The sequence below is a fragment of the Pristiophorus japonicus genome, chromosome 7 (assembly GCF_044704955.1).
Source record: "Pristiophorus japonicus isolate sPriJap1 chromosome 7, sPriJap1.hap1, whole genome shotgun sequence".
Taxonomy (NCBI): domain Eukaryota; kingdom Metazoa; phylum Chordata; class Chondrichthyes; family Pristiophoridae; genus Pristiophorus; species Pristiophorus japonicus.
Window position 1 is genome coordinate 188,200,776 of NC_091983.1, and position 25,835 is coordinate 188,226,610.

Sequence of the window (25,835 nt, forward strand, 5' to 3'; positions counted from 1 at the left end):
ACAACTCCAATTTTCGGTCTCTGTGGCATCCTTAATGGGGCAAAAATTCCGTATGGACCCTGCGAGGCCCCGCAAAAGCCGGTTTTCAGCATGCAAAGTCAAACTGAAAACTATTTACAAGGTGAGGCGGTCAGGAGCCTTTCTTTCCCTGGTGGACTGCCTCGGTACAAATGTCTGTTCTGGTGTGTTGGCTGTGCCCTCGCTGGGCTGGCATGTTGTTGGCCCTGCAGGGCTGCTAGATGAGCCTGGCCTTGCTGGGCTGTTGAGCGTGATGGGTTCGATTTCCTGGTCCGGCGTGGTGTCGTTGATCCTTTGGGTGTGTGTTGTGGGCTCGAAAAAGGTGGTGTCTGCTGTGGGTTGTTCAGGGCACTCTGTGAACAGCAGCCTCATTTGGTTCAGGTGCTTTCTGCAAATTTGTCTATTGTCTAGCTGGACTAAAAACACCCAATTCCCTTCTTTAGCTATCACCGTGCCCGCGATCCACTTGCGACCATGTCCATAGTTTAGCACATTCACAGGGTCATTCAGATCAATTTCCCGTGACACAGTGGCGCAACCATCGTTTACATTTTGTTGCTGCCGCCTGCTCTCTACCTGATCTCTACCATACCGTCACTTTTGAGTACTGGAACAATCGGGCTGGCCCACTTGCTGAATTCCACTGGGGAGATGATGCCCTCGTGTTGCAGCCTGTCCAGCTCGATTTCCATTCTCTCCCTCATCATGTGAGGTACCGCTTGCCCCTTGTGGTGAATGGGTCGTGCCTCTGGGACCAAGTGGATCCGCAACTTCACCCCGGAAAAGTTTCTAATGCCTGGCTCAAAAAGGGAAGGAAATTTGTTAAGAACCTGGGTACATGAAGCCTCATCGACATATGATAGCGCTTGGATGTCATCCCAGTTCCAGCGGATTTTGCCCAGCCAGCTCCTTCCAAGCAGTGTGGGGCCATCACCCGGGACAATCTAGAGTGGCAGTTGGTGCACCGTGCCCTCGTAGGTGACCTTCACCATGGCGCTGCCCAGGACAGTGATAAGCTCTTTGGTGTACGCTCTCAGTTTCGTGTGGATGGGGCTCAGGGCTGGTCTGAGTGCCTTGTTGCACCACAGTTTCTCAAACATCTTTTTACTCATGATGGATTGGCTAGCGCCAGTGTCCAGTTCCATGGCTACGGGTAAGCCATTCAATTTTATGTTTAGCATTGTAGGTGGACATTTCATCAAAAATGTGTGCACCCCGTGTACTTCAGCATCTGCCTCCTCTCTCTGAGGCTCGAAATTGCTTTGATCCACCATGGACCGATCTTCCTCTGCCACGTGGTGGTTAGCAGGTTTTGCAGAGCTTGCAGCTCGTTTGCAAGCTCGATGGAGGTGCCCCATTGTTGCACAGCTTTTGCAAACATACCCATTGAAGCGGCATGAATAGGCTGAATGGAAGGCTCCACAACGCCAACAGGGTGTGAATTGCCTTGCATTCATCCTTTGTTGTGGACTCTGAGTCATCTGGGTCACCTGAGGCCTGCTGGCAGTTGCAGACTTGTGGGTGCTGCCCTGTACATTTCTGCTCGCAAACACAGTTCCAGTTAATTTATGAACATTGCTAGCACTTGTGTGCTGAGAGATTTGTTTGGTGTTATCACTGGTGGACATAAACCTCTGTGCTATCGCAATAGCCTTACTGAGGGTCGGTGTCTCTATCGTCAAAAGTTTTCGTAGGATGGTCTCGTGGCCAATGCCCAGTACAGAAAAGTCTCTGAGCATTTGCTCCAGGTAGTCATCAAACTCACATTGTTCTGCAAGTCGCCTTAGCTCGGCGATGTAGCTCACCACTTCCTGACCTTCAGATCGCTGGCACATGTAGAACCGATACCTCGCCATCAACACGCTCGCCCTCCGGCTAAGATGCTCCCGAACCAGTGTACACAGCTCCTCATACGACTTATCTGTGGGTTTCACTGGAGCCAGAAGATTCTTCATGAGGCTGTAGGTCGGTGCCCCGCAGTCTGTGAGGAGGACCGCCCTCCTTTTTGCAGTGCTTCCTTCTCCGTCCAGCTCGTTGGCTACAAAGTACTGGTCTAGCCGTTCGACATAGGCTTCCCAGTCCTCACCCTCCGAGAACTTCTCCAGGATGCCCACAGTTTGCTGCATCTTTACGTTGGATTCGTATTCTCGGTGCCAGTTATTGTGTTCCTAACACAGATAAGGCTGCACACAGGGAGGTTAAAGTAACAGTGACCTCAGTCTTTAATAAGACACTCCAGAGTGAGGAACAGGCCTTCGGGGCCGGCTTATATACAATGTTCCCAAGGGATGCTGGGATCCCTTGGGACTTCAGGGGATGAGCTCCCTGGTGGCGGAACGTGGGAGTGCATGCTTTACAAATACACAACAATATTCATGAACTGTAATGGATTCAGTGATCCACATGGAAAATCTTTGCAGAGATCTTGCTGTCTGCATTATTCCTACATATAGTGAAATCACTAGATGTACTAGATCAGAATGAAGCTAATCAGATTTATTATAACCAGACTCATATACAGCAGGAGTGCTATCCCAGCACGATACTGTGCGCTTGTTAAGTATTTGTTTGCACTAGATTCGATATCTCCTTACATCAAGTTTGCTCATATGTGGCTTTGATTTCATTAGCCACAGGGACATATGGTAACATTTATTGAAACCTGGTTTGGGTTGCCTTGATCAAATATCCATCTGCTTCAAACAAACATTATTTCTTTGCACCACCCGCTCTACAAATAAACAGGACCTGCTTGTAGATGAAACAGCCAGTGACTGAGAGAGGCACACGTCCAGTGACTGAGAGAGGCACACGTCCAGTGATCAATGTAACAGGTAGCGAAATGGAGCTGGAGCCGAGCCTGCACCAACCTGCTCTAAAAACAGAGACAAGAAACTCTTTACACCTACATTTATAATTGGATTTAGGCACAACCTTCCAGTATTTATTATCACATATTCCACAGTTTTAGTAATGACTGGGCAAGTCCCAATAAAGTCCGTTGTTAAAATGCTGTTTAATTTAAATGGTTCAAAACAAGATCAACATAACAACTAATTTAAATTCAGTGAACACTTATGCGGAACATGACCGGTACTTGAACAAGTTTGTGTTTTTAGCAAGTGAGCAAATATTAGCGCTGCTCAATATTATTTTTATTATAAAATAAAAACAGAAAATGCTAGGAGCACTCTACATCTGTGGAGAGAGAAACAGAGTTAATGTTTCAGGTCAAAGATATTGAGATAATTTCAGATTTCGGCATTCACATTATTTTTCTTTTCTTTTTATTGTAATGGTGATTGTTATGAGTAGATTTCATTCAGTTTACACAGGATTTTCAATTTAATTACAATATGCACTATGGTTCGATAAGAGGTTTTTAAAAATGATATCCATTAGAGATGTTTTATACCTACTTCCATTTGCAATTATATGGCCAAATTAGATTAATGCAGAACAATCCTGCAGCAAGACACATCAGTTAGCCACAGGGTTTTAAGCATATTCTTATTATACATGATATGGTGTCTAATTGTGTGGTCTTATTGCATTTTAAACATTCCATTTTTAAATCAAATATTAATAATGTGCTGTATTACCTGAAAACTTACAATTATGAATGAGACATGAATTTGTAAGTAACTCTATTGGAATATAAAACCAGTATTTACCAATTTCAAGGTTTCTGATTTATGAAAGATATTAAAAACATCTTATACAACACTAGTTACAGAATTATTTTTTTAAAAAGAGGGATAAAAAGGCTAAAAAGTAAAAACCCCAAAGACAAAAAGGAGACAACTCTCTCAGAAAATCATCTTTTTATTATGTCTTCTCTGAGCACAAGAGAGAAGTCACCCAAGATAGAGGAGCAGCACTCTAGTCTTGGATCAACTTGGGCTTTAGAAGGGTTAAAGAGTTATAATGAAGGATAAATTGCAGCGGTAACAATCGCGAGGCGCGAGACTTTGTGCCAGGCGCAAAAGTCTCGCCTCTCATGAGAAATTGGCATGACCGACCCGAAAGGAAGTGGAGTGCAAAACAATAGGAGGGCAATAGCGGGGCGAACATGTCGCTGGTGGGGCACAGCGCTACGCACTGGGCCGCATAGCGCAGCCGTGTAGGAGGGGCTCTTCCCTTAATTAAAGGGAAGGGCCCAAGTTGCAAACTCTGCAGTAATGAAAGGGGCCTCCCTGGACCACTGGGGAGCCACGTTGCTGTGCCAACAGCAGAGAGCTGGGCTGACAGATCGCGGCATGGACCCCGCATTGAAAGTGCCAATAAGCATGACAAAGTTGGAGGGATTTTTTTTTTAAAAAAAGGCCCACACCTCCCCTTGAACTATCACTCCACGATTGGCCTGCTGCCCAGTTCACGTCCCCTGAAGTTGCCGCTGGCATCGCCCGGCGCAGTTTCAGGTGTTGATACCCAATTTACAGTCCAGGGCACTGCGCATGGTGATGACATCTTCATCGTCGGCGCAGAGAAACAGGGCACTATGGGTTACTGTCACCACTAAACCCCCGCCGAATTTACCAGGAGTCGTTAGCGGCAACCCGCCCAGGCGTAAAAGGGAAGCGCAAAAGACCCGAATTTCTAGGCCATTGAAGGGAAAAGAGTTGGTTCGCATGGAAGAGGAAACTGATAGTTTTGGAGACAGCTTTAAAAATGGAGGAATTGTGGGAATTCCATTTGAAGTCAGAGGAGATATTGCGGGCGATGCTTTGTTGCCGACCCTTGGATGTCCAGGGCCTACCTGATGCAATTTTCAGACCGGCCTCCAAATAACTGCCCAACTGGCTCACCTAAAACCGGTGAGATGCTGCTTACATAGGAAGATTGGGGTTCTACATTGGTTGTAGGAACCCATTTGCAATTTTCAGGTACAAATGGGCACAGTGTGCACTACGGATACTGCGCCCATTTGTAGCAGGCGGTGAGCAGCCTAACCAGGGGTCCTTAAAAGGACTACTGGAAGCTGCTCCAGAAATGGCCCGGACATGCTTGGTTATAATTTTTGTGAGGCCAGGAGGAGCAGGAATGTTTCTCCCGGCCCCACAAAAATACTGCAGGCAACTCCCAGTGCACCCCTCCCTCTCCCTCCCCTTTTACGGCTGAGTGCTCACCCATGGAGCCGCTGGGTTTGCTGACCCTCCCCTGCTGTGGCCAGCTACCCGCTGGAACTCATTGAGTGTTCAGCACTTTGATCAAATTGGGCTGCTGGGATTTTTAATGGTGCTTTAGGGATTCAATTGTACAACTCAACTATTCTGTCAAAACTATAAATGAGTGGTTAGTTTATACATTCCTATATCTATGTACTTAATCTTTGTCTCGTACTATTTGTAAGGCTGAGAATATACAGAAAGATACACAAATTAGAGCTAGATATTGGGTGTTTACCTGGGGAGCGGGAATGAGGGTTAGCCCCACTGGGGGTTGGGGGTTGAGGTTGGGTGGGAACATGGTGGTAGGCATCACTTAATACAATCCAATTGAAATCAGGTGGGAGAGTGGAGGAAAAATCACCACTTTGCCTTTCCCTGAGCTTATTGCACCTTTTGAAATTTATAGCACAAAAGAAAGCTATAATTGATGTGTAATTAATATTCTGTCTATTTTATTAAATCAGATGCACAGACACACACAGTCTCCCTATTTACAAAGCATACACAGCCTCTTAGTTTAATAAAATATTCAATATAATTTTGTTCTGAATAAATATTTTGAACTTTGTCCTCTAGCTTTTCTTCAAGTAATTTTGAAAAGCTTTTGAGCAGAAACTACGACAACATTCCATCACTACAGCTGCCTGAATGGTACTGATACATCATGGGAAATTGGGTACACTGCCCAAGATCAGACTGAACACTCCAAACTCAGCTCACATTTATAGCTCTGGATAAAAATATCAAATCGAAGCCCAGGCTTTTGGGAGAGATTGAGACTTTCAAGTAAAATCTTCAATGAAGGCATTAAAAAACACAAATGACAATTCAATTGAGAAATATAATTATTTTATCGTGAAATATGTAATTCATTGATTTTAAAAAATAGTTTAAAACTTTATTTAGGGCATTTGAAATTTCAGTTACTGAGAAAAATTGGCCAAAAAAAAATCAGAAATAACTTGAATGATTTGTGGGTAACAGATGGCCAGATTGCACAACAATAGTTTGCAAAGGCAAAATTCATTCTAAATAAGGACATAAGAATTTTTAATGGGAAAAAGTATTATAAAACATGAGAATAGGAAGTCAAGTTGTGTAAACAGGAAGTGTGTGCTGGCATAAGATTTTTAAAATATATTATGTATTGTATATTATTGATGTATACAATCAGCAGATTGTTAAGGATCAGATTAATCACCTAATGGACAATGTGGTGCATATGAACATGGGAAATCAGGAAATAGTTAAAACTAAATGAGTTCTTCACTTCAGTCTTCAGAACTAAAGATAGTTGACAAGATCAGGACCTGTTCCAACTGCCTTTGGAATGTATAAAGGATGTGAAGGTTAATAATGCATGTATTGTAAGCAAAACCAAAACACTAAAGTCTATAGAACACCTGGTATCAAAATAGCACATCCTAAAGTCCTTAAGGAATTGAATGATGAACTACATGAGACTTGGTTACTATTTCCATAAATTCAGGTGTACCTGATGTAAAGTCCTGTCCCCTCAGTACAGATTCACACGAGGCATGTAGTGAAGTCAAGGTCACTCTGGACCTGCACCTTTATTTCACAGCTCTGGAATGCTGCACTTGCCTGAGACCTATCTTTATATACCTGTCTCTTGCAAGTGCACCCCTGGTGGTAAGGTATGCTGGTGGTTACAGGTCATATCTTATTACAGTCATGTATAGCATGTTAGGATACAGTTATATATAATAATGTAAGATACATGACATCACCCTCCCCCAAGGTCTTATTGTCTTTATAGGTTCAGTCTCTCAGGTGGTCTACGCTCTCGCATGGAGCGTCTGAGTTGTGGTTCAGTTGTTTGCCTTGGTGTCTGTTTTTCTTTGGGTGTGGTTGCTGGTATCTCGCCTGGGCTGTCTGTTTCGATTTGTGTGATTGTTGTTGACTCGCCTGGGCTGTCTGTTGGGATTGCCCTTTCCTCAGGTTGTTCCCTCTGTCTGTCCACCAGGTGTGGTGCGAGTTCCACATTGTAGTCTGCCTCTGGTTCCGCAGTGTTGTTGGTAAATCTGCTTTTGACTTGGTCTACATGCCTCCGGCAGGTTTTGCCATTGTTCATTTTTACCACCAGTAGCCTGTTTCCTTCCTTGCCCATTACTGTCCCTGCAAGCCATTTGGGACCCCTGCCATAGTTTAGTACAAACACTTTGTCCCCTATCTCATTCCATCTCCCCCTCGAATTTCTGTCATGGTACTCAGTCAGCTTACGGCGCTTTGCCTCAACGATTTCGTGCATGTCTGGGAGGATTAATGAAAGCCTTGTTTTTAAAGTCCTTTTCATCAACAGTTGCGCGGGGGGATCCCAGTCAGTGAGTGCGGACGAGATCTGTATGCCAGCAGCAGTTGCGACAGGCGACCTTGCAGCGTGGGACCTTGGATTTTAAGCATGCCTTGTTTAATGATTTGCACTGCTCTCTCCGCCTGGCCGTTGGAGGCCGGCTTGAACGGTGCCGACTTGATGTGATTTATGCCGTGGTCAATTATAAAGTCTTGGAATTCTGCGCTGGTGAAGCACGGATCTTTGTCACTGACCAATATGTCAGGGATTCCGCGCGTTGCAAACATGGTTGCGAGGCTCTCCACAGTGGTGGAGGTTGTGCTCGAGTTTAAAATGGTGCATTCGATCCACTTTGAAAATGCATCTACAACTACGAGGAACATTTTGCCCATGAATGGGCCCGCATAGTCTACGTGCACCCGCGACCACGGTTTGGTAGGCCAGGGCCAGGGGCTCAGTGGAACCTCCCTGGGGGGATTGCTGAGTTGGGCACAAATGGTGCACCTTCGGACGCAGAGCTCCAAGTCCACGTCAATACCAGGCCACCAGATGTGGGATCTGGCTATGGCCTTCATGAGAACGATCCCCGGCTGCTCGCGGTGGAGCTCCTTTACAAATGCCTCTCTGCCTCGCAGAGGCATGACTACTCGGCTGCCCCACATCAGGCAGTCTGCTTGTAGTGATAGCTCATGCATGCGCCTGTGAAAGGGTTTTAATTCCTCGGAGCAGGCATCGCGAGCCTCTGCCCAGTCACCGGTTAGGACACATCTTTTTACTAAGGATAACGTGGGGTCGCTGGCCGTCCAGGCTCTGATTTGGCGAGCCGTCATGGGCGAACCTGTGGACTCAAAGGCATTGATTGCCATGACTATCTCACAGTCCTGTTCGTCAGACCCTTCCGTGGTCGCCAGGAGTAGCCTGCTGAGCGTGTCGGCACAGTTGTCTGTGCCTGGTCTGTGCTTTATTGTGTAGTCGTAGGACGCCAGCATGAGTGCCCACTGTTGAATTCGCGCCGAGGCGTTGGCGTTTATTGCCTTGCTCTCGGATAGGAGGGACGTGAGGGGCTTGTGGTCGGTTTCTAACGCGAACTTGACCCCGAAAAGGTATTGGTGCATCTTTTTGACACCATACACGCACACGAGCGCCTCCTTCTCTACCATTCCGTATCCGTGCTCCGCCCGCGAAAGTGACCTGGAAGCATAAGCTATGGGTTGTAATTTGCCCGCACTATTGACATGTTGCAAAATGCACCCGACCCCATATGCTGACGCATCGCATGTGAGAACTAGCTTTTTACCTGGGTCAAAGGAAGTCAAAACATTGTTGGAACACAGAAGGTTGTGTGCCTTATTGAAGGCGCGTTCCTGGGCGTCCTCCCAAAACCAATCGCACCCCTTCCTGAGTAGCACGTGGAGAGGCTCCAGCAGCGTGCTTAAGTTCTGCATAAAGTTCCCAAAGTAATTGAGTAGCCCGAGAAAGACGCACAGTTCTGAGACATTCCGGGGCCTGGGTGCCAGGCGAATTGCTTCTGTTTTGGACTCTGTTGGGCGGATTCCATCAGCGTCAATCCTTCTGCCCAAAAATTCAACCTCAGGTGCGAGAAACAGGCACTTGGATTTCTTGACTCGTAGGCCTACCCGATCCAACCGCTTTAGTACTTCCTCCAAATTATGGAGATGGGAGTCGATGTCCCTGCCCGTGATAAGTATGTCGTCTTGAAATACAACCATCCCCGAGATGGACTTGAGCAGACTCTCCATGTTGCGCTGGAATATGGCAGCTGCCGACCTGATGCCGAATGGGCATCGATTGTACATGAAAAGGCCTCGATATGTGTTGATGGTGGTGAGTAGCTTGGATTCCTCGGTCATTTCTTGCGTCATACACGCAGATGTGAGGTCTAATTTTGAGAAAAGTTTACCTCCAGCCAATGTGGCAAATAAGTCCTCCGCTCTGGGCAGCAGGTACTGGTCCTGTAGGGAGACTCTGTTTATGGTAGATTTGTAGTCCCCAGATTCGTACGGATCCATCAGGCTTCATGACTGGGACAATGGGACTTGCCCAGTCGCTAAATTCCACAGGTGATATAATGCCTTCCCGCAGAAACCTGTCTAGTTCGTGTTCAATCTTTTCCCTCATCACATAGGGTACAGCTCTGGCCTTGTGATGGACCGGTCTAGCATCCTGTGTGATGTAGATTTTGACTTTGGCCCCTTTGAAAGTGCCCACACCTGGCTGAAAGAGATGTTCAAATCACTTTATAACTGTTGAGCAGGAGGTCCGTTCCTCTAATGACATGGCATGGACATCATCCCATTTCCAGTTTAGTTTTGCCAGCCAGCTTCTCCCCAGCGGTGCTGGGGGGTCTCCGGGGACAATCCACAGGGGAAGTCGGTTCACTGTCCCTTTGTGTGTGACAGAGAGCATGGCGCTGCCGAGGACTGATACGATTTCTTTGGTATAGGTCCTTAGTGTGGTGTCGACTCTTGTGAGTTTTGGTCTGTCTCTTTTATGCGGCCACAGTTGTTCAAATTGTTGAGCGCCCATGAGAGATTGACTTGCTCCCGTATCCAGCTCCATGTTGACAGATATCCCGTTGAGTAGGACCCTCATCATTATAGGAGGCATCCTGTTGTAGGAGCAGCGGCCATTTATCGTGTTGACCCACTGTACACCGGTGTTCCGGGTACTGTCCCCACCATCTTCTGGTCCGCTTTCCGACCCATCCGATTCGTATACCAGCCGAGCTGCCATTTTTTTGCACATGCGGGCCAAATGCCCTGTATATTCACAATTTCTGCAAACAGCCTGCTGAAATCGACATCCCCTTGCCGAGTGCCCACCCCCACACCTCCAGCACAGACCTGTTCCATTGTTCAAAGAGTTTCCAAAGAATGAGCTGCGTCTGGCTGATCTCTCTTGAGCTTCTCTCAGTTTGTAGTTGATTGCTCGCATTGTGGGTTAATGAGGTGTGAATGGCCGTTCCTGTGGCCCTTGATGGCTTCTGCCTGCTGTCGAGAGCCTGTTCTCCCGGTTTTATCTGTGTGTGGGGGTAGCCGCTTGTTTAGTGCTATGAACTTCTTGTTCCAATATTTCGTTAGTTGTCATACCTGCATTGTAAATCAACCTCGTTTCTTCTTCCCCTACCAAGAATGTCTGTGCAACCAGTGCTGCTGCCTCTAAGGTCAGGTTCTTGGTCTCTATGAGTTTTCGGAATATGTCTGCATGGCCTGTTCCTTCAATGAAAAAGTCTCTCAGCATTTCTCTCCTCAGTTCATCGGAGAACTTACATAAACTAGCCAACCTCCGAAGTTCCACCACGAAGTCGGGGTATGCTCTGGCCTGTAGTTGTAGAACCTGTGTCTGGCCATGTGTAGGCTGCTCGCTGGCTTCAGGTGGTCTCTTACCAGTGTGCTCAATTCTTCAAACGACTTGCTTGCTGGTTTCTCGGGTGCCAACAGATCCTTCATTAAAGCGTATGTTTTCAAGCCACAGCTGGTCAAGAGATGGGCTCTTCTCTTGTCTGCCTTATCGTCGCCTAACCAGTCTTTGGTTACAAAGCTTTGCTGGAGCCTTTCTATAAAGTCCTCCCAATTGTCTCCCGCATTGTACTTTTCATCTGATCCGTTGTTCGCCATTCTGTGGATTCTGTAATCCCGTAACCCGTCGCCACTATAAAGTCCTGTCCCCTCAGTACAGATTCACACGAGGCATGTAGTGAAGTCAAGGTCACTCTGGACCTGCACCTTTATTTCACAGCTCTGGAACACTGCACTTGCCTGAGACCTGTCTTTATATACCTATCTCTTGCAAGTGCACCCTTGGTGGTAAGGTATGCTGGTGGTTACAGGTCATATATTATTACAGTCATGTGTAGCATGTTAGGATACAGTTATATATAATAATGTAAGATACATGACACCTGAGGACTGGAAAGCTGTTCATCTAGTCCCACTACTGAATTGGGCAAATGTAGATCAATTAGTCTGACATCTGTTGTTGGGGAAATTCTGGAGGGTCTTTTACGAGATTACATCAATGTTCAACTAAGGAGTATTGATGTCACAAGGGGGACTCAGCATTGTTTGTAGATGCAGAAGATTGTGCCTCACAAATCTACTGAAATTGTTCGAAAACGTGACTAAGTTAGAGAATAAGAGATATCCAGTGGATATAAAATGCTGGGACTTTCAGAAGGCATTTGATATGGTTCTACCTGCCTAAAAATAGCACACAGAGGAATATAATGTCAACACATTAAACATTCGTACTTGAACTTTGCTAAATGGAAAATACATCCAGACACTTTTTAAATGGAATTTTAACGGAACCAAATGTGGTCAATTTAAGCTGAGCCCCCCCCCCCCCCACCGCACCCCCCTCGTGACATCAATACTCTTTAGATGAGCATTGATGTAATTTCGTAAAAAACCCTCCAGAATTTCCCTAACAATGGATATCAGACTGATTGATCTACAATTGCCCAATTCAGTAATTGTTCTTCGGAAGACATTAAGTCTGCCTGTGTGTGGGTGTTTGTATGTGTATAAGAAGATAAGAAATAGGAGCATACGGCCCCTCGAGCCTGCTCCGCCATTTAATACGATCATGGCTGATCTGATCGTGGACTCAGGTCTACTTCCCTGCTCACTCCCCATAACCCCTTATTCCCTTATCATTCAAGAAATTGTCTATTTTTGTCTTAAATTTATTCAATGTCCCAGCTTCCACAGCTCTCTGAGGCAGCGAATTCCACAGATTTACAACCCTCTGAGAGAAGAAATTTCTCCTCATCTCAGTTTTAAATGGGTGGCCCCTTATTCTAAGATTATGCCCCTAGTTCTAGTCTCCCCTATCAGTGAAAACATCCTCTCTGCATCCACCTTGTCAAGCCCCCTCATAATCTTATATGTTTCGATAAGATCACCTCTCATTCTTCTGAATTCCAATGAGTAAGAGGCCCAACCTACTCAACCTTTCCTCATAAGTCAACCCCCTCAGCTTTGGAATCAACCTAGTGAACCTTCTCTGAACTGCATCCAAAGCAAGTATATCTTTTCCCTAAATATGGAAACCAAAACTGCACGCAGTATTCCAGGTGTGGCTTCACCAATACCCTGTATAACTGTAGCAAGACTTCCCTGCTTTTATAAGCCATCCCCTTTGCAATAAAGGCCAAGATTCCATTGGCCTTCCTGATCACTTGCTGTACCTGCATACTATCCTTTTATGTTTTATGCATAAGTACCCCCAGGTCCCACTGTACTGCAGCACTTTGCAATCCTTCTCCATTTAAATAATAACTTGCTCTTTGATTTTTTTCTGCCAAAGTGCATGACCTCACATGTTCCAACATTATACTCCATCTGCAAATTTTTGCCCAGTCACTTAGCCTGCCTATGTCCTTTTGCAAATTTTTTGTGTCTTCCTCACACATTGCTTTTCCTCCCAGCTTTGTATCGTCGGCAAACTTGGCTACTTGTATGTGTGATTGGAGCAACTATTCATAGGACAACAGAAATTCTCTTCTAATTGGCCCAATGATTTTTGAAAATATAATTAAATTATGGATCTTTTGAAGGCAATGATTATTTTATATTATATTAATAGAAAGTGCTGGAAATCTCAGCTGGTCAGGCAGCATCTGTAGAGGAAGCAGAGTTAATGATTCAGGTCGATGACCCTTTGTCAGAATCCACAGTATTTTGCTTTTGTTTTATATTATATTACTGGTTTATATTTTAATTTGTAGAATCCAGGCAGACAAAAGTTAGAAGATATGAGCTTGAAGACACAGTTGTCTTCTTCATGCTTGGGTCATCACAGATCTGGTACTTTGATTTAGTCAGGTACAGAATGGTGTTTCCAGCACTAGTCTGATTATGAGTGGGCAAATGCGTGGCAGATGAAGTATAATGTGGATAAATGTGAGGTTATCCACTTTGGTGGTAAAAACAGAGAGACAGACTATTATCTGAATGGTGACAGATTAAGAAAAGGGAAGGTGCAACGAGACCTGGGTGTCATGGTACATCAGTCATTGAAGGTTGGCATGCAGGTACAGCAGGCGGTTAAGAAAGCAAATGGCATGTTGGCCTTCATAGCGAGGGGATTTGAGTACAGGGGCAGGGAGGTGTTGCTACAGTTGTACAGGGCCTTGGTGAGGCCACACCTGGAGTATTGTGTACAGTTTTGGTCTCCTAACTTGAGGAAGGACATTCTTGCTATTGACGGAGTGCAGCGAAGATTCACCAGACTGATTCCCGGGATGGTGGGACTGACCTATCAAGAAAGACTGGATCAACTGGGCTTGTATTCACTGGAGTTCAGAAGAGTGAGAGGGGACCACATAGAAACGTTTAAAATTCTGACGGGTTTGGACAGGTTGGATGCAGGAAGAATGTTCCCAATGTTGGGGAAGTCCAAAATCAGGGGTCACAGTCTAAGGATAAGGGGTAAGCCATTTAGGACCGAGATAAGGAGAAACTTCTTCACCCAGAGAGTGGTGAACCTGTAGAATTCTCTACCACAGAAAGTAGTTGAGGCCAATTCACTAAATATATTCAAAAGGGAGTTAGATGAGGTCCTTACTACTCGGGGGATCAAGGGGTATGGCGTGAAAGCAGGAAGGGGGTACTGAAGTTTCATGAACTCATTGAATGGCGGTGCAGGCTAGAAGGGCTGAATGGCCTGCTCCTGCACCTATTTTCTATGTTTCTATGTTTCTATTCCTTCTCAAGGCATTAATTAAGTGTACAAGGCTTGGATGATATGTAAACCATAAGTCAATTAACTAGTGCCACGTTTGAAAAGCTCCATTGTGCCTTTGAAGCTAGCTCAATAGACATTTCTGTGTTTAGAGGCCTCTTTAGTTTGAGAAATACAAGAAGACAATGACTTACACATAAGAATTAGGAACAGGAGTAGGCCATCTAGCCCCTCGAGCCTGCTCCGCCATTCAAAAAGATCATGGCTGATCTGGCCATGGACTCAGCTCCACTTACCCGCCCGCTCCCCATAACCCTTAATTCCCTTATTGGTTAAAAATCTATCTATCTGTGATTTGAATATATTCAATGAGCTAGCCTCAACTGCTTCCTTGGGCAGAGAATTCCACAGATTCACAACCCTCTGGGAGAAGAAATTCCTTCTCAACTTGGTTTTAAATTGTCTCCCCTGTATTTTGAGGCTGTGCCCCCTAGTTCAAGTCTCCCCGACCAGTGGAAACAACCTCTCTGCCTCTATCTTGTCTATCCCTTTCATTATTTTAAATGTTTCTATAAGATCACCCCTCATCCTTCTGAACTCCAACGAGTAAAGACCCAGTCTACTCAATCTATCATCATAACGTAACCCCCTCTTCTCCGGAATCAGCATAGTGAATCGTCTCTGTACCCCCTCCAAGACTAGTATATCCTTCCTTAAGTAAAGTGACCAAAACTGCACGCAGTACTCCAGGTGCGGCCTCACCAATACCCTGTACAGTTGCAGCAGGACCTCCCTGCTTTTGTACTCCATCCCTCTTGCAATGAAGGCCAACATTCCATTTGCCTTCCTGATTACCTGCTGCACCTGCAAACTAACTTTTTGGGATTCATGCACAAGGACCCCCAGGTCCCTCTGCACCGCCGCATGTTGTAATTTCTCCCCATTCAAATAATATTCCCTTTTACTGTTTTTTTTTCCAAGGTGGATGACCTCATATTTTCTGACATTGTATTCCATCTGCCAAACCTTAGCCCATTCACTTAACCTATCTAACTCTCTTTGCAGCCTCTCTGTGTCCTCTACACAACCCGCTTTCCCACTAATCTTTGTGTCATCTGCAAATTTTGTTACACTACACTCTGTCCCCTCTTCCAGGTCATCTATGTATATTGTAAACAGTTGTGGTCCCAGCACCGATCCCTGTGGCACACCACTAACCACCGATTTCCAACCCGAAAAGGACCCATTTATCCCGACTCTCTGCTTTCTGTTAGCCAGCCAATTCTCTATCCATGCTAATACATTTCCTCTGACTCTGCATACCTTTATCTTCTGCAGTAACCTTTTGTGTGGCACCTTATCGAATGCCTTTTGGAAATCTAAATACCACCACATCCATCGGTACACCTCTATCCACCATGCTCGTTATATCCTCAAAGAATTCCAGTAAATGAGTTAAACATGATTTCCCCTTCATGAATCCATGTTGCGTCTGCTTGATTGCACTATTCCTATCTAGATGTCCCACTATTTCTTCCTTAATGATAGCTTCAAGCATTTTCGCCACTACAGATGTTAAACTAACTGGCCTATAGTTACCTGCCTTTTGTTTGCCCCCTTTTTTAAACAGAGGCGTTACATTAGCTGCTTTCCAATCCGCTGGTGCCTCCCCAGAGTCCAGAGAATTTTGGTAGATTATAACAAATGCATCTGCTATAACTTCTGCCATCTCTTTTAATACCCTGGAATACCCTTGTTCTTTAGTTCACTCAGATGGACTGTATTCCCAGGTCACTGTAACAAGTGAGCACCAAGGCATTTACTTTATTCTTCAAAAGCCTCAAATTAATGATAAGAATCTCAAAATGATTTGTTCTGATTCAGTTGAAAATATTTCTTAAAGTTATATACTATATAGCTGAGTTATATACTGCTGATTTCATCTGTTGAATTCACTTGCTTTCCATATAATACATGATTCATTGTTTTGCCTGAATTATGTTGTCTGTCAGTGTGGTAATTTTCCACCGATCAAGAGTGTAGATTGGGTAATCTATATTACATGCCATATAACCCAGTGATAAGAGGAGCCGAAATTGCCCTCCGACCGAAAGGGGACGCACTCACCAATTTTGAAGATTTTTCTCGGGCGGAGAGTAGAGCAAGATTCAGCTCTTTGTAATTTTTTTTCTGGGCAGTGAAGTCAGGTTATGATGGGGCGGAAGTGCGTGGGGAACAGAGCAGAAGTCGGTATGTGTCATCAGTGTGCACTGATGCCATCAAAGTGACGCAGACGTCCCGCTTTGTGCTGACATGTAGAAACATCCTTCCCCTTCAGTTAAAGGGGAGGGCCACTGCGAGCTCTGCAGCCACTTTAGTGGCGCCCACTGGGCCACCAGGGAGGGTTTCGGTCGGGCCAGTGGTCCAGCACCCAAGAAGGGATTCCAGGCTGCCTGTTGGCCGAACCCATGGTCACCATTGTCGGGCTGACCTCGGAGTCAGCCAACATTTAAAATAAAATGGCCGGCCCAGCCACAGGCAGCTTCACACAGGGGAAAGCAGTCGGGGGCACCGAGCGGCCACCGCTCCACTCCCGTGGGGCAATTTCCAACGCGGGGCGGCAAGAGGGTCACTGCCAGTCGGTGATGGAGTGACAACACCGGCGGGGCAGGAATGTCCACCGCCCATCAAAAAATTGAGGGCAATGTCGCGATTGTTGGTGACTCTGTGTGCTTCTGAGTGCTTTCCGCACCATCACTGCCTCTTTGAGGTGAGAATGGCTCTTTAAAAAGGGGGTAATTTTGGCCCCTAGATTGTTTCCACTAGCTCATGCACCACAAATATAAAATGTTTCAGTTCGTAAAAAATGTCAACCTGGTATGAAAGCTACCTTTTAAAGAGAACACAAGTATAGAGTGTGGAGAAGTGGCCCAAATTGTTCCATTCAGTAACCACTACTGCAGTATAGAGCCCTAGTTCTGGAGGCAATTGCATAGTGTAGTGCTTAGCATTTTCACCTCTGCAAGTTGTGGTTGAATCCAGCTCAAACTAACGGGATGAACATCTGCTCTCTGTTGACTTTAAGGCTTCTATGTAAAATATGTTTGGTAAATCTCGACCCAGTTCACAATGAACATGGACTCGCAGAACTAATTGGTAACAACCTATTGTAGGAAATGGAATGGTTACACTACTGTAGTGGAGAATATTCTTTTGATGTTGAGGCTAAAACCAGTTTGCGGAAGCCGAGAGGAGGGACATTTACTCTGCAGCTAGCTGTGCTATACCTGACCCTGGGGTGCTTGATACTGACACTGAGTACCTAAAATGGGAAAATGTTCACTTGCCCAGCACAAACATTCCTCACCTTGAAGAGCATAAAAACTCACCACAAAAAATCTTCGAGCTCCAATTTCAAGGTCAGCACTTTTCAAGAAAGATTATTGTACCTTGATTAGACTAGAAAGCAACCAGACCACAGATTCATGCAATTTGATACAAAACACTTATTTCACCCACTGATACATATAGCCTTTACATCATTTCAATAACATGTTGAATTTGAGTATGATTGATAAACTATACTTCACAGTTACTTAGCTCTAATTGTAGGCCAAATACCCAAAGTAAAGTCCAGTGAAGACTAATTGTCCCCCATTTGAGCAGATACATTATGCATTCATCACTGTCCATTTCTCGTCAGCAAAATAAAGTTCACAATTTTTCTTCTATGAAAGGTCTGTTTTACTATAGAGCATCAAAGACACATTCGGGCATAAATTTACAGGCGTAAAATGGCCACAATTATAGCAGGATAGAGGACAGTGGTCAATCTGCATGGGATTTCGAGCCACTGCTAAACTGTTCAGGGCTTTTAGTTAGGTGGCTCTAATGGCCAACTAAAATGAGTGCAGACATAATTTCAATACTGGAATGAGGCTTCTGAGCATATTTCCGATCTGAATCCTTAAATTTGGTTAGACCAATCAGAGCTGGTGATGCTGATATTTCTGAGTATTGAGCAGCCTAAGGAGGTAGCTCAATAAAAGACACCCAAAATTTGAGAAAATTTAATTTTTTTGTGGAATTGGAAGGAGCAGGAGTGCTGCTCCTGGCTTCACAAAACTGCTGTTGGCCCATGCTTGCTTCCCCCTGATGGCCTCTCCTCCGCACCTGCCCCTGTGGGCCTTGGTGCCAGCTGCTAATAGATGGGCCCTGACCAGTGGACTACATTGGCCTGCCTGATTGGTGGCTGCAGCTCACCAGAATTATTATGATGAGGTCTGAGGACCAATTTAGGACAGTCCTCAGGCCTCTCTGTTCCAGCACACCATTGTTGTATGCCACTGGGATTAAACTCAGTTTTGACTGTTGTCCAATTTATACCCTATTAAATGCCTATGAATCTACATATTGGGTGTGTGAGAACACTAGCTGACAGATTGAGGATTAGTGTGTTTAAACAAAGAATTAGAGAATTAATTCAGATGGCATCAGAGATTATTTGATCCATTTAATTTGCCCTGTGTTATTTCTCACTATGTCACTGGAATCACAGCACCAATATGTTATCCCGGCTGTTAGTCCTTCACACCCAACAGCATTTTTGTTGACCCTTTCTTCTCTGGCCTCAAGTGGAACTCCTACATTCCTCCACTGCTAAAAAGCAAAATCTAGGTTGGCTCTTTTCTCTACAACAACTGATAATTCTCCACGAGGCCCAAGTTCAACCAGGGCATCAATACTGCTCCCATATCTGGGGAAGTTCTCCTACTGCCTCTCTCATACACCCGGATACAAGAAAAGGTTGGATAGGTAAGTCCTCACTCACCTCTAGTTTTCATCATCTCTCCATTGTAACATAAGGAGCAGGAATAGGCCATTTGGCCCCTCGAGCCTGCTCCCCCATTCAAGAAGATCATGGCCGATCTGATCATGGTCTCAACCCCACTTTCCTGCCTGCTCCCCATAATCCTTGACTTCTCTGTTATTCAAAAATCTGTCTATCTCTACCTTAAATATATTCAATGACTCAGCCTCCACAGCTCTCTGGGACAGAGAGTTCCAAAGATTCACAACCCTCTGGGAGAAGAAATTCCTCCTCTCCATTTTAAATGGGTGACCCCTTATTCTGAAACTATGCCCCCATTAACCTTTCTTGTTTTGATTTTATTGGCACTATGATGCTCAGTGACCCTCTGAACTTTCAGCTGTTGTTCCCCCTCAGCTGAAATATATCATCCTCCATGGTCCCCTACATAATCACTGCACTGAAGCCAAGACTGGTGGCACATTCACTATTCTGCCTCATTCTTTCCCAGGGCCTTAAAACTGTGGATCCCCTTACTTCCCTCAGTCTTTTCCTTATACTGACAGTTTTAAAACATGAAATTCGCCACCTCAATAGCCATTTCCTGATTTACAACCACTATCAAGTTTGATCCTTAACCTTGGTTTCTCAATTTTGAAAAAAAGCCCATGGGCAAGATGACTTGATCTATCCCTGGAGTTTTAAAACATCAGTACTGTGTCTGAACTCCAGAGATCTGCCTTAAAGCCTATATTGCTCTTTGGATACGACTGTTACTGTGCTTCCAAAAAAACTATTCCTTATGCTTCAGGAAAGTAGAACGTTTAATTTAATGGATATGTGTTTAGGTAACTGGGAGATGGATGGTTGATGGGTCTTTGCTGCAGCTCTAGCAAATTCTCCTGAAGGGAGGATGATTATAGTTCAGCAAATTCTCGGGACCGAATTAATTATTGTTATTTGATAATGTATCCAGTCTACCGGCAAACATTTATAATCATATACTGGCATTCCCGGGGATTGATCGTAATCCAAATATCTTTGACGCAGTCTTTATTGAACATAAATCAGCTGGAAAGTGCCAATTACATCGATTACTTTGAACTTCCATGTCAGTGACTACCATTAATGTATTGTATTACAAGCAACCCAGATATGCTTCCTTTGTAGTTCAGAGTAAATGTTATTATTGATAGCAACTAAAGAAGTAATTTCTCCTTTTAAAGGAAACTGCACTGTTGTGTTTATAAGCATTCAGTGCAAATGCAGAACATGTCCTCGCTTAATCATTTGGTTTCCCCGGTCGATAAACCACAGTGTAGAGTTAGAAAATAAATTACAGCCGCATTTTCAGATTAAAAAAAAAATCCACTTTCGTTATTGATGAGGGAAGAGTAGATAGAAACACAATGCCGTGCACTTCACTACTCTGCTACTGCCCACGGAGGCAGCCCGTTCAACATTCATTCCGCAATGTCGGTCCTGTCCTGGAAAGTACAGCGAACTGTCGGGGTTTTATTGTGAGTGTCCTGGAACTCTATGCAACCTCGCCCCAATCTTAATCGGGTAAATTCATTGTGTTGAAGGCACGCAGGTAAACACAGCCCCTCAGAAAAGAGGCATCAGTGCGAGAATCAGAATCCAGCAGCAGCCATTCAAAGCGCAGTGTGTTTTATCCCAGCGGGTTCTGGGGATCACGGCGGGATCAGGCGGGGCGTGTGTGACATTCAGAAATAAATGGGTCGATGGCAGCTGTGCAAAAGAATTCGGAAGCACTATAATTCCCCATTTCGAAACCTCTTTCCTTGAGGCATATTGCACCGATATAGAATAAAAGACAGTCGAGAATTGAGCTCAAATACTGTATAAATTTATAGGGAGGTGCATTCTTTTTTCAAATTTTAGTAAATCATTACAGGATTCTGCCATTTGCATCTCTCTGCCGGGTAAGTGCAGACCCCATTTCCTACTTACAACCCAAGAGGGGTAATATAAAGCAGGAGGCTGTTTTTTTGCCCCCTTTGCATGTTCTAAAAGGTCGGGTTGGACGGGCACAAGGAGGGGTCGCCACAAACAAACTATACAGCAGCACTGAAGCGGCAGTCACTCGGAGGGCACTGCTGTGTTCCGCATCGCCCCCACATCCATCGGGAACACTTCAATCACAGGCCTCCCCCTCACTGAGGCTGCCTGCCCCCGGACCAGGTCCCGCCGCCCGACGGTCTCTGCGCTTGGTTCGGCCAAGGTGGCTCACAACCGAAGTTGCCGGGGGCTTCTTTCTGACAGCTCGCCAACAGGCACGGCCAAGTGATAGAAGCTCGGCAGCCTGATATCATAACGGAATCCGTTGCTGATGCAGACTTTGTCGTTCAGCGAGTGCAGTTTGTCGGCAATATCTTTCCCAATTAAGACGGAGAAAAGTCTGGAAATGCGGCGGTGCTGGGCGAATAGCAGGTAGAGCTTCTTTCTCCTCCAGGCCGCAAAACGACAGCCCGTCTCGGCTGTTAGAGTCACCTAGATAGGGGGGAATAACAGCGATATGTAAGGATATCAGTTGCTATCCCGAGAGCTTGCAACAACTGGTCATACAATGTTATCATTATAAAACCGTCCTCCAATCATCTAAAATAAAAATATATTCATCAGAGCGAATAGTCCAGATTTAAATAGCCATCCAATAACCATTAGAAAAGCAAAATCGTCCTGCAAACTAGTGCTTTCAAAGCCAGAAAGCAGGCTCTGTTACTGTTATATTCACCCGTAACCCGCGACAAGGTGTGGGCTGCACCTAAACAGATTAGGCCAGTTAACAGCTTCACAGTAACATTAATGTTAAACTGTGTACAGCAGCGACTGAGGCTAGAATCGATAGATAGACTGAAGTTGAGCCTTAATTCAGCATTTTTTTGAATCCTTTGGGACTAAACAAGGCGGAGGAGGTGGAGGAGGAATTCACCTCTGAGCGTTGGGACATAGCAAATATGTTCAAGATTTCCTCTAATGAAATCGTAAAATGGTGAGTTCGGGATTTTACGTGAAAATATTCTAATACATTTGCCACGTCACTAAATATAGCGTGCAGAGGAGTGCAAGGGTTCAAAGAACGAGTCCTCAATCCTTCAGAAGGTATGAAATGCGGACCAAGTTATCGGGTCCGTACAAAGGACCAACTAATTCATTTTACTGAACTCCTTTGTGGGTCTCAACCATAAAACAGGCTGGGAACGCGTGTGCCTCAGGTCATTGACAATTAAACATAATCCTAAAATAGAATCTAATATATGCCAGTGCAAATTATATCCCAACATTACTTGCTTGAAACAGACGCGTCCTTTGGTAGAAACCATGTAATCCGGTTCCGTCCTAACAGAATTGTGCTCTGGTAGGAGATGCCCATCAACTTGCATTGAATGTATACACGGACAGAGAGGGAAGGGACTCGTCATGTTGGCGGGGTGTGTTTAAGAATTGGTAGACGGTTTTAAGTACAAAGATTAAGATAAAGCGTTTTAACATAAGATCAAAAGTAGCTGGCTTTGTGCTCACGGACCTGCTGTTCCCCTGACCCTAAAAGATTGCTAATAGAAAGTTACTCTTGAACTCTCGCTAAACGTGTGCTGCTCATTTTACCTGGAAGATCCCATCCTCTGACGGCCTGAGTGAGTCCCATTCAGGAGAATCCAGAAACTGATATGGATAAATGTAATGTAAAAACTCCCCATCCACCGTCACCCGAATCCTGCCAACAAATGAGGGAGATTATGTGACACCGGCAGACACCAGTACGGAAGCAAAACATTGCGGATGCTAAACATCTGAAATAAAAACAGAAAACGCTGGAAATACTCGGCAGGTCAGGCAGCATCTGTGGAGAGCGAAACAGAGAGTTAACGATTCAGTTCTGACGAAAGGTCATCGACCTGAAATGTTAACTCTGTTCCTCTCTCCACAGATGCTGCATTTTCTGTTTGATGTGATACCTAGTGCAGTACAGCCTCTGGGCATCAGTGCACAGATCACGATATAGATACACCTCTTACATCTTACAGGAATGAAATAGTTACGAATGCATATTCAATCCGCTAACAGCCAGTCCGTTACCTAATATCTTTAGGAGGCGCGTCCTGAGGTTTATCAGAAATGTATTTATTTGAGATGCATTCGCTTTTAAAAATGAAATTCAAACGAAAAAGAAGCGCAAATTTACACTTATGATGGAACTGAACTTTAATCCTCATCGGATCACAATTCCCAATAATCACATGCATCCCGTCCGATCTAGCCGGGTTGTTTTCTTTCAATGTACCCGTGGCAAGTTGAAGATCGCGGCACCAACGTTATGTAGCACACTGTAACTACTCGTTTTAAAGCACATACACACACACACACACACGGAATAAGCCGGCCAGTGTTACGAACCTCCCGGACAAGAGGAGAGAAAGCCTTTCGATTGGGGTCTTGCCCTCCATGGCGTAGCAGTGATCCTTCTCCAGAGAGACCACACTGCAACAGGTGACGATCGTCTTGTAGACGGGCAGAGGGATCTCCAGCGGCTGGAAGAGAGTGGTGTACAGGTTCTGGAGATCCTCCTGGAAGGAGACACTCCGGAGCTGGTAGGCGACGTGGATGATCTGCAGGGCGGAGATGGTCACCAGAGCGAAGTTCCAGGAGAAGATATCGGCGGCGCACACGTCGGTCCACGCCCAGATGGAAGTGCAGAGGAAACCACAGCACAAGAAGAGGTTGATGTACAGGAGCCCCACCAGCCCGCTGCCGCCCATGTAGCCCAGAATAAAGAAGATGTTGGCCAAGTGGTAGACGGAGCCCTCCACGCTCTGCTTCCAGCCGCTGCACGCTTGGTGACCGTACAGCAGCGTCTCCCACAAAGTTGTGTTATCGCTTTCCATCCTGGAGCGATCGCTCACTCACATCTGATCTGCCTGCGAAAGTCGGCTGCAAGCGAGAGTCGGAAATAGCAACAGGACGCGGTCCGGGGAGGCGGCTGGGGCGGGAAGGGCTGCCCCGCTTCCTGTATTTAAAAAAACAAGGTCCATCGTTTCCCGGCTAAGGACAAACACTTTCTGCCTTTTCTTTCATTTAAAAACTAAATTGAGGCCTCTGAGGGCGACGAAGTGAAAGCCAAGCCCTGGGGCGCGGCCACATGCACCCATGTATTAAGGATGTAACATGTGCCACAGTCATTTATTGCTGCCACCAGGTTTATATCGGGTCCTAGTGACCATCGCTCCATTTGTGAACACGGAACCAGTCCGGATAGATTGAAAGCCGCCAATTACTTGGGTCCCTGGAGCACTCCCATCTGCTTTCGCCCAGTACTACTCCTTGTTGTAGAGAAAGCAAATAGGATTAAATAGTGAAACAGATCCAGGAGACATCAGCATTGTTAACAATTTTGAGAGGTTTTGCTAAGGTAAGGCTGATTCCCATTGGACAGATAGTTGGTAACTAAAGGCATTAAAATCATCCTCAAAAGAATGAAGGTTAGCTTTTTTTAAGTTGAGGTTGTCCGACAAGGAAAAACCTTCCAGTAACAGTAGTCGAAGCAGAATCCATGAAAACTTTTTTAAAAAGCTAAATATTTGAACAAAAATGAAAGGATATGGGGAAAGGATAGGGTTTAGAATTTACAGTATCGCCTTTATTACATTGTACTTGGTATTCTGGAAGCTTTATACAAGAAAGGTTTGTTTTTGAAAAAATAAATTGCTTAAGGAATGGTTAGGGTTAAAACCATCCTAGCGAGACTTAGCAGCAGCCATCACTCACTTTATATATAGCGAGATATATGAACCACCCTGTTACTGTATTAAAAATAGTTACAAATAAGTATCTCACGTTACTGCTGTTTCAGCTGCAGGCAACGCGAAAATGGAATCCACCCAGGTTATCAAGCGACACGCAGCGGCCCCAAACTCCCGGCACGATCACAGCTCAGGGGTGAGACATGGAGTGGACTGCACAGTCGACTCTTCAAATCGTCGCTTTTACAGACTTTTTTTTGCGGGATGGGTGGGGTGGGGTGGGGTGGGGGGAAAGAGGAGATACTGGCTGAGAAATCAAAATGTTCAAGCAGTCGAGAAACACAGCAAACAAACTGGCATCTGAGCAAACGTATCTGCCAATGTGTGCATAGCAAGATCCCACATGCAGCAGATGAGCTAAAGGAGCCGTTATTCTTTGTGGTATTGATCAAAGAATAAATGTTGGCCAGGACACTGGCCTGCTCTTCTTTCAAGAGTGTCTTGGGATTTTTGACATCCTCCTAAAGGGAGAAAAAAGGCCTGTGTTTAACATCCCATCGAAAAGACTGCACCTCCAACATTAGGCATGCCCTCAATCTCATCATCATCATCATCATAGGCAGTCCCTCAGAATCGAGGAAGACTTGCTTCACTCTTAGAATGAGTCCTTAGGTGGCTGAACAGTCCAATACGAGAGCCACAGTCCCTGCCACATCTTGATGACTGGGGGGGCAATGCTGTGCGGTGAGGACAGACTGGCGGAGGACGTTTGTCTTACGGATGTTTAGCGTAAGGCCTATGCTTTTGTACGCCTCAGTAAAGACATCGACTACATCCTGGATTTCAGCCTCTGTATGTGCGCATACGCAGGCATTGTCTGCATACTGTAGCTCGATGACAGAAGTTGGGGTGGTCTTGAACCTGGCCTGGAGACGGCGAAAGTTGAACAGGTTCCCACTGGTTCTGTAGTTTAATTCCACTCCAGCGGGAACTCCAAGGAGTTCCACTCCCTCAATCTAGCAGTACCGTGTCAGGCTATGTTATGGATCCAA

The 25,835-nt window shown here is 45.3% G+C and overlaps 1 protein-coding gene across 1 annotated transcript in view; it reads right to left on the reverse strand.

The window, feature by feature from the left end:
* Window positions 1–24,195, reverse strand: part of popdc1 (popeye domain cAMP effector 1) — a 91,933-nt gene extending 67,738 nt beyond the window's left edge. The window contains exons 1-4 of the mRNA XM_070884243.1: window positions 23,441–24,195; window positions 22,652–22,760; window positions 21,276–21,535; window positions 11,720–11,723 (exon numbers count right to left, since the gene is read on the reverse strand). Coding sequence (XP_070740344.1) covers window positions 11,720–11,723; window positions 21,276–21,535; window positions 22,652–22,760; window positions 23,441–23,928 — 861 coding nt within the window. The 5' untranslated portion in view covers window positions 23,929–24,195. The remainder of the gene's footprint in view (window positions 1–11,719; window positions 11,724–21,275; window positions 21,536–22,651; window positions 22,761–23,440) is intronic.
* Window positions 24,196–25,835: the final 1,640 nt, after the last annotated feature.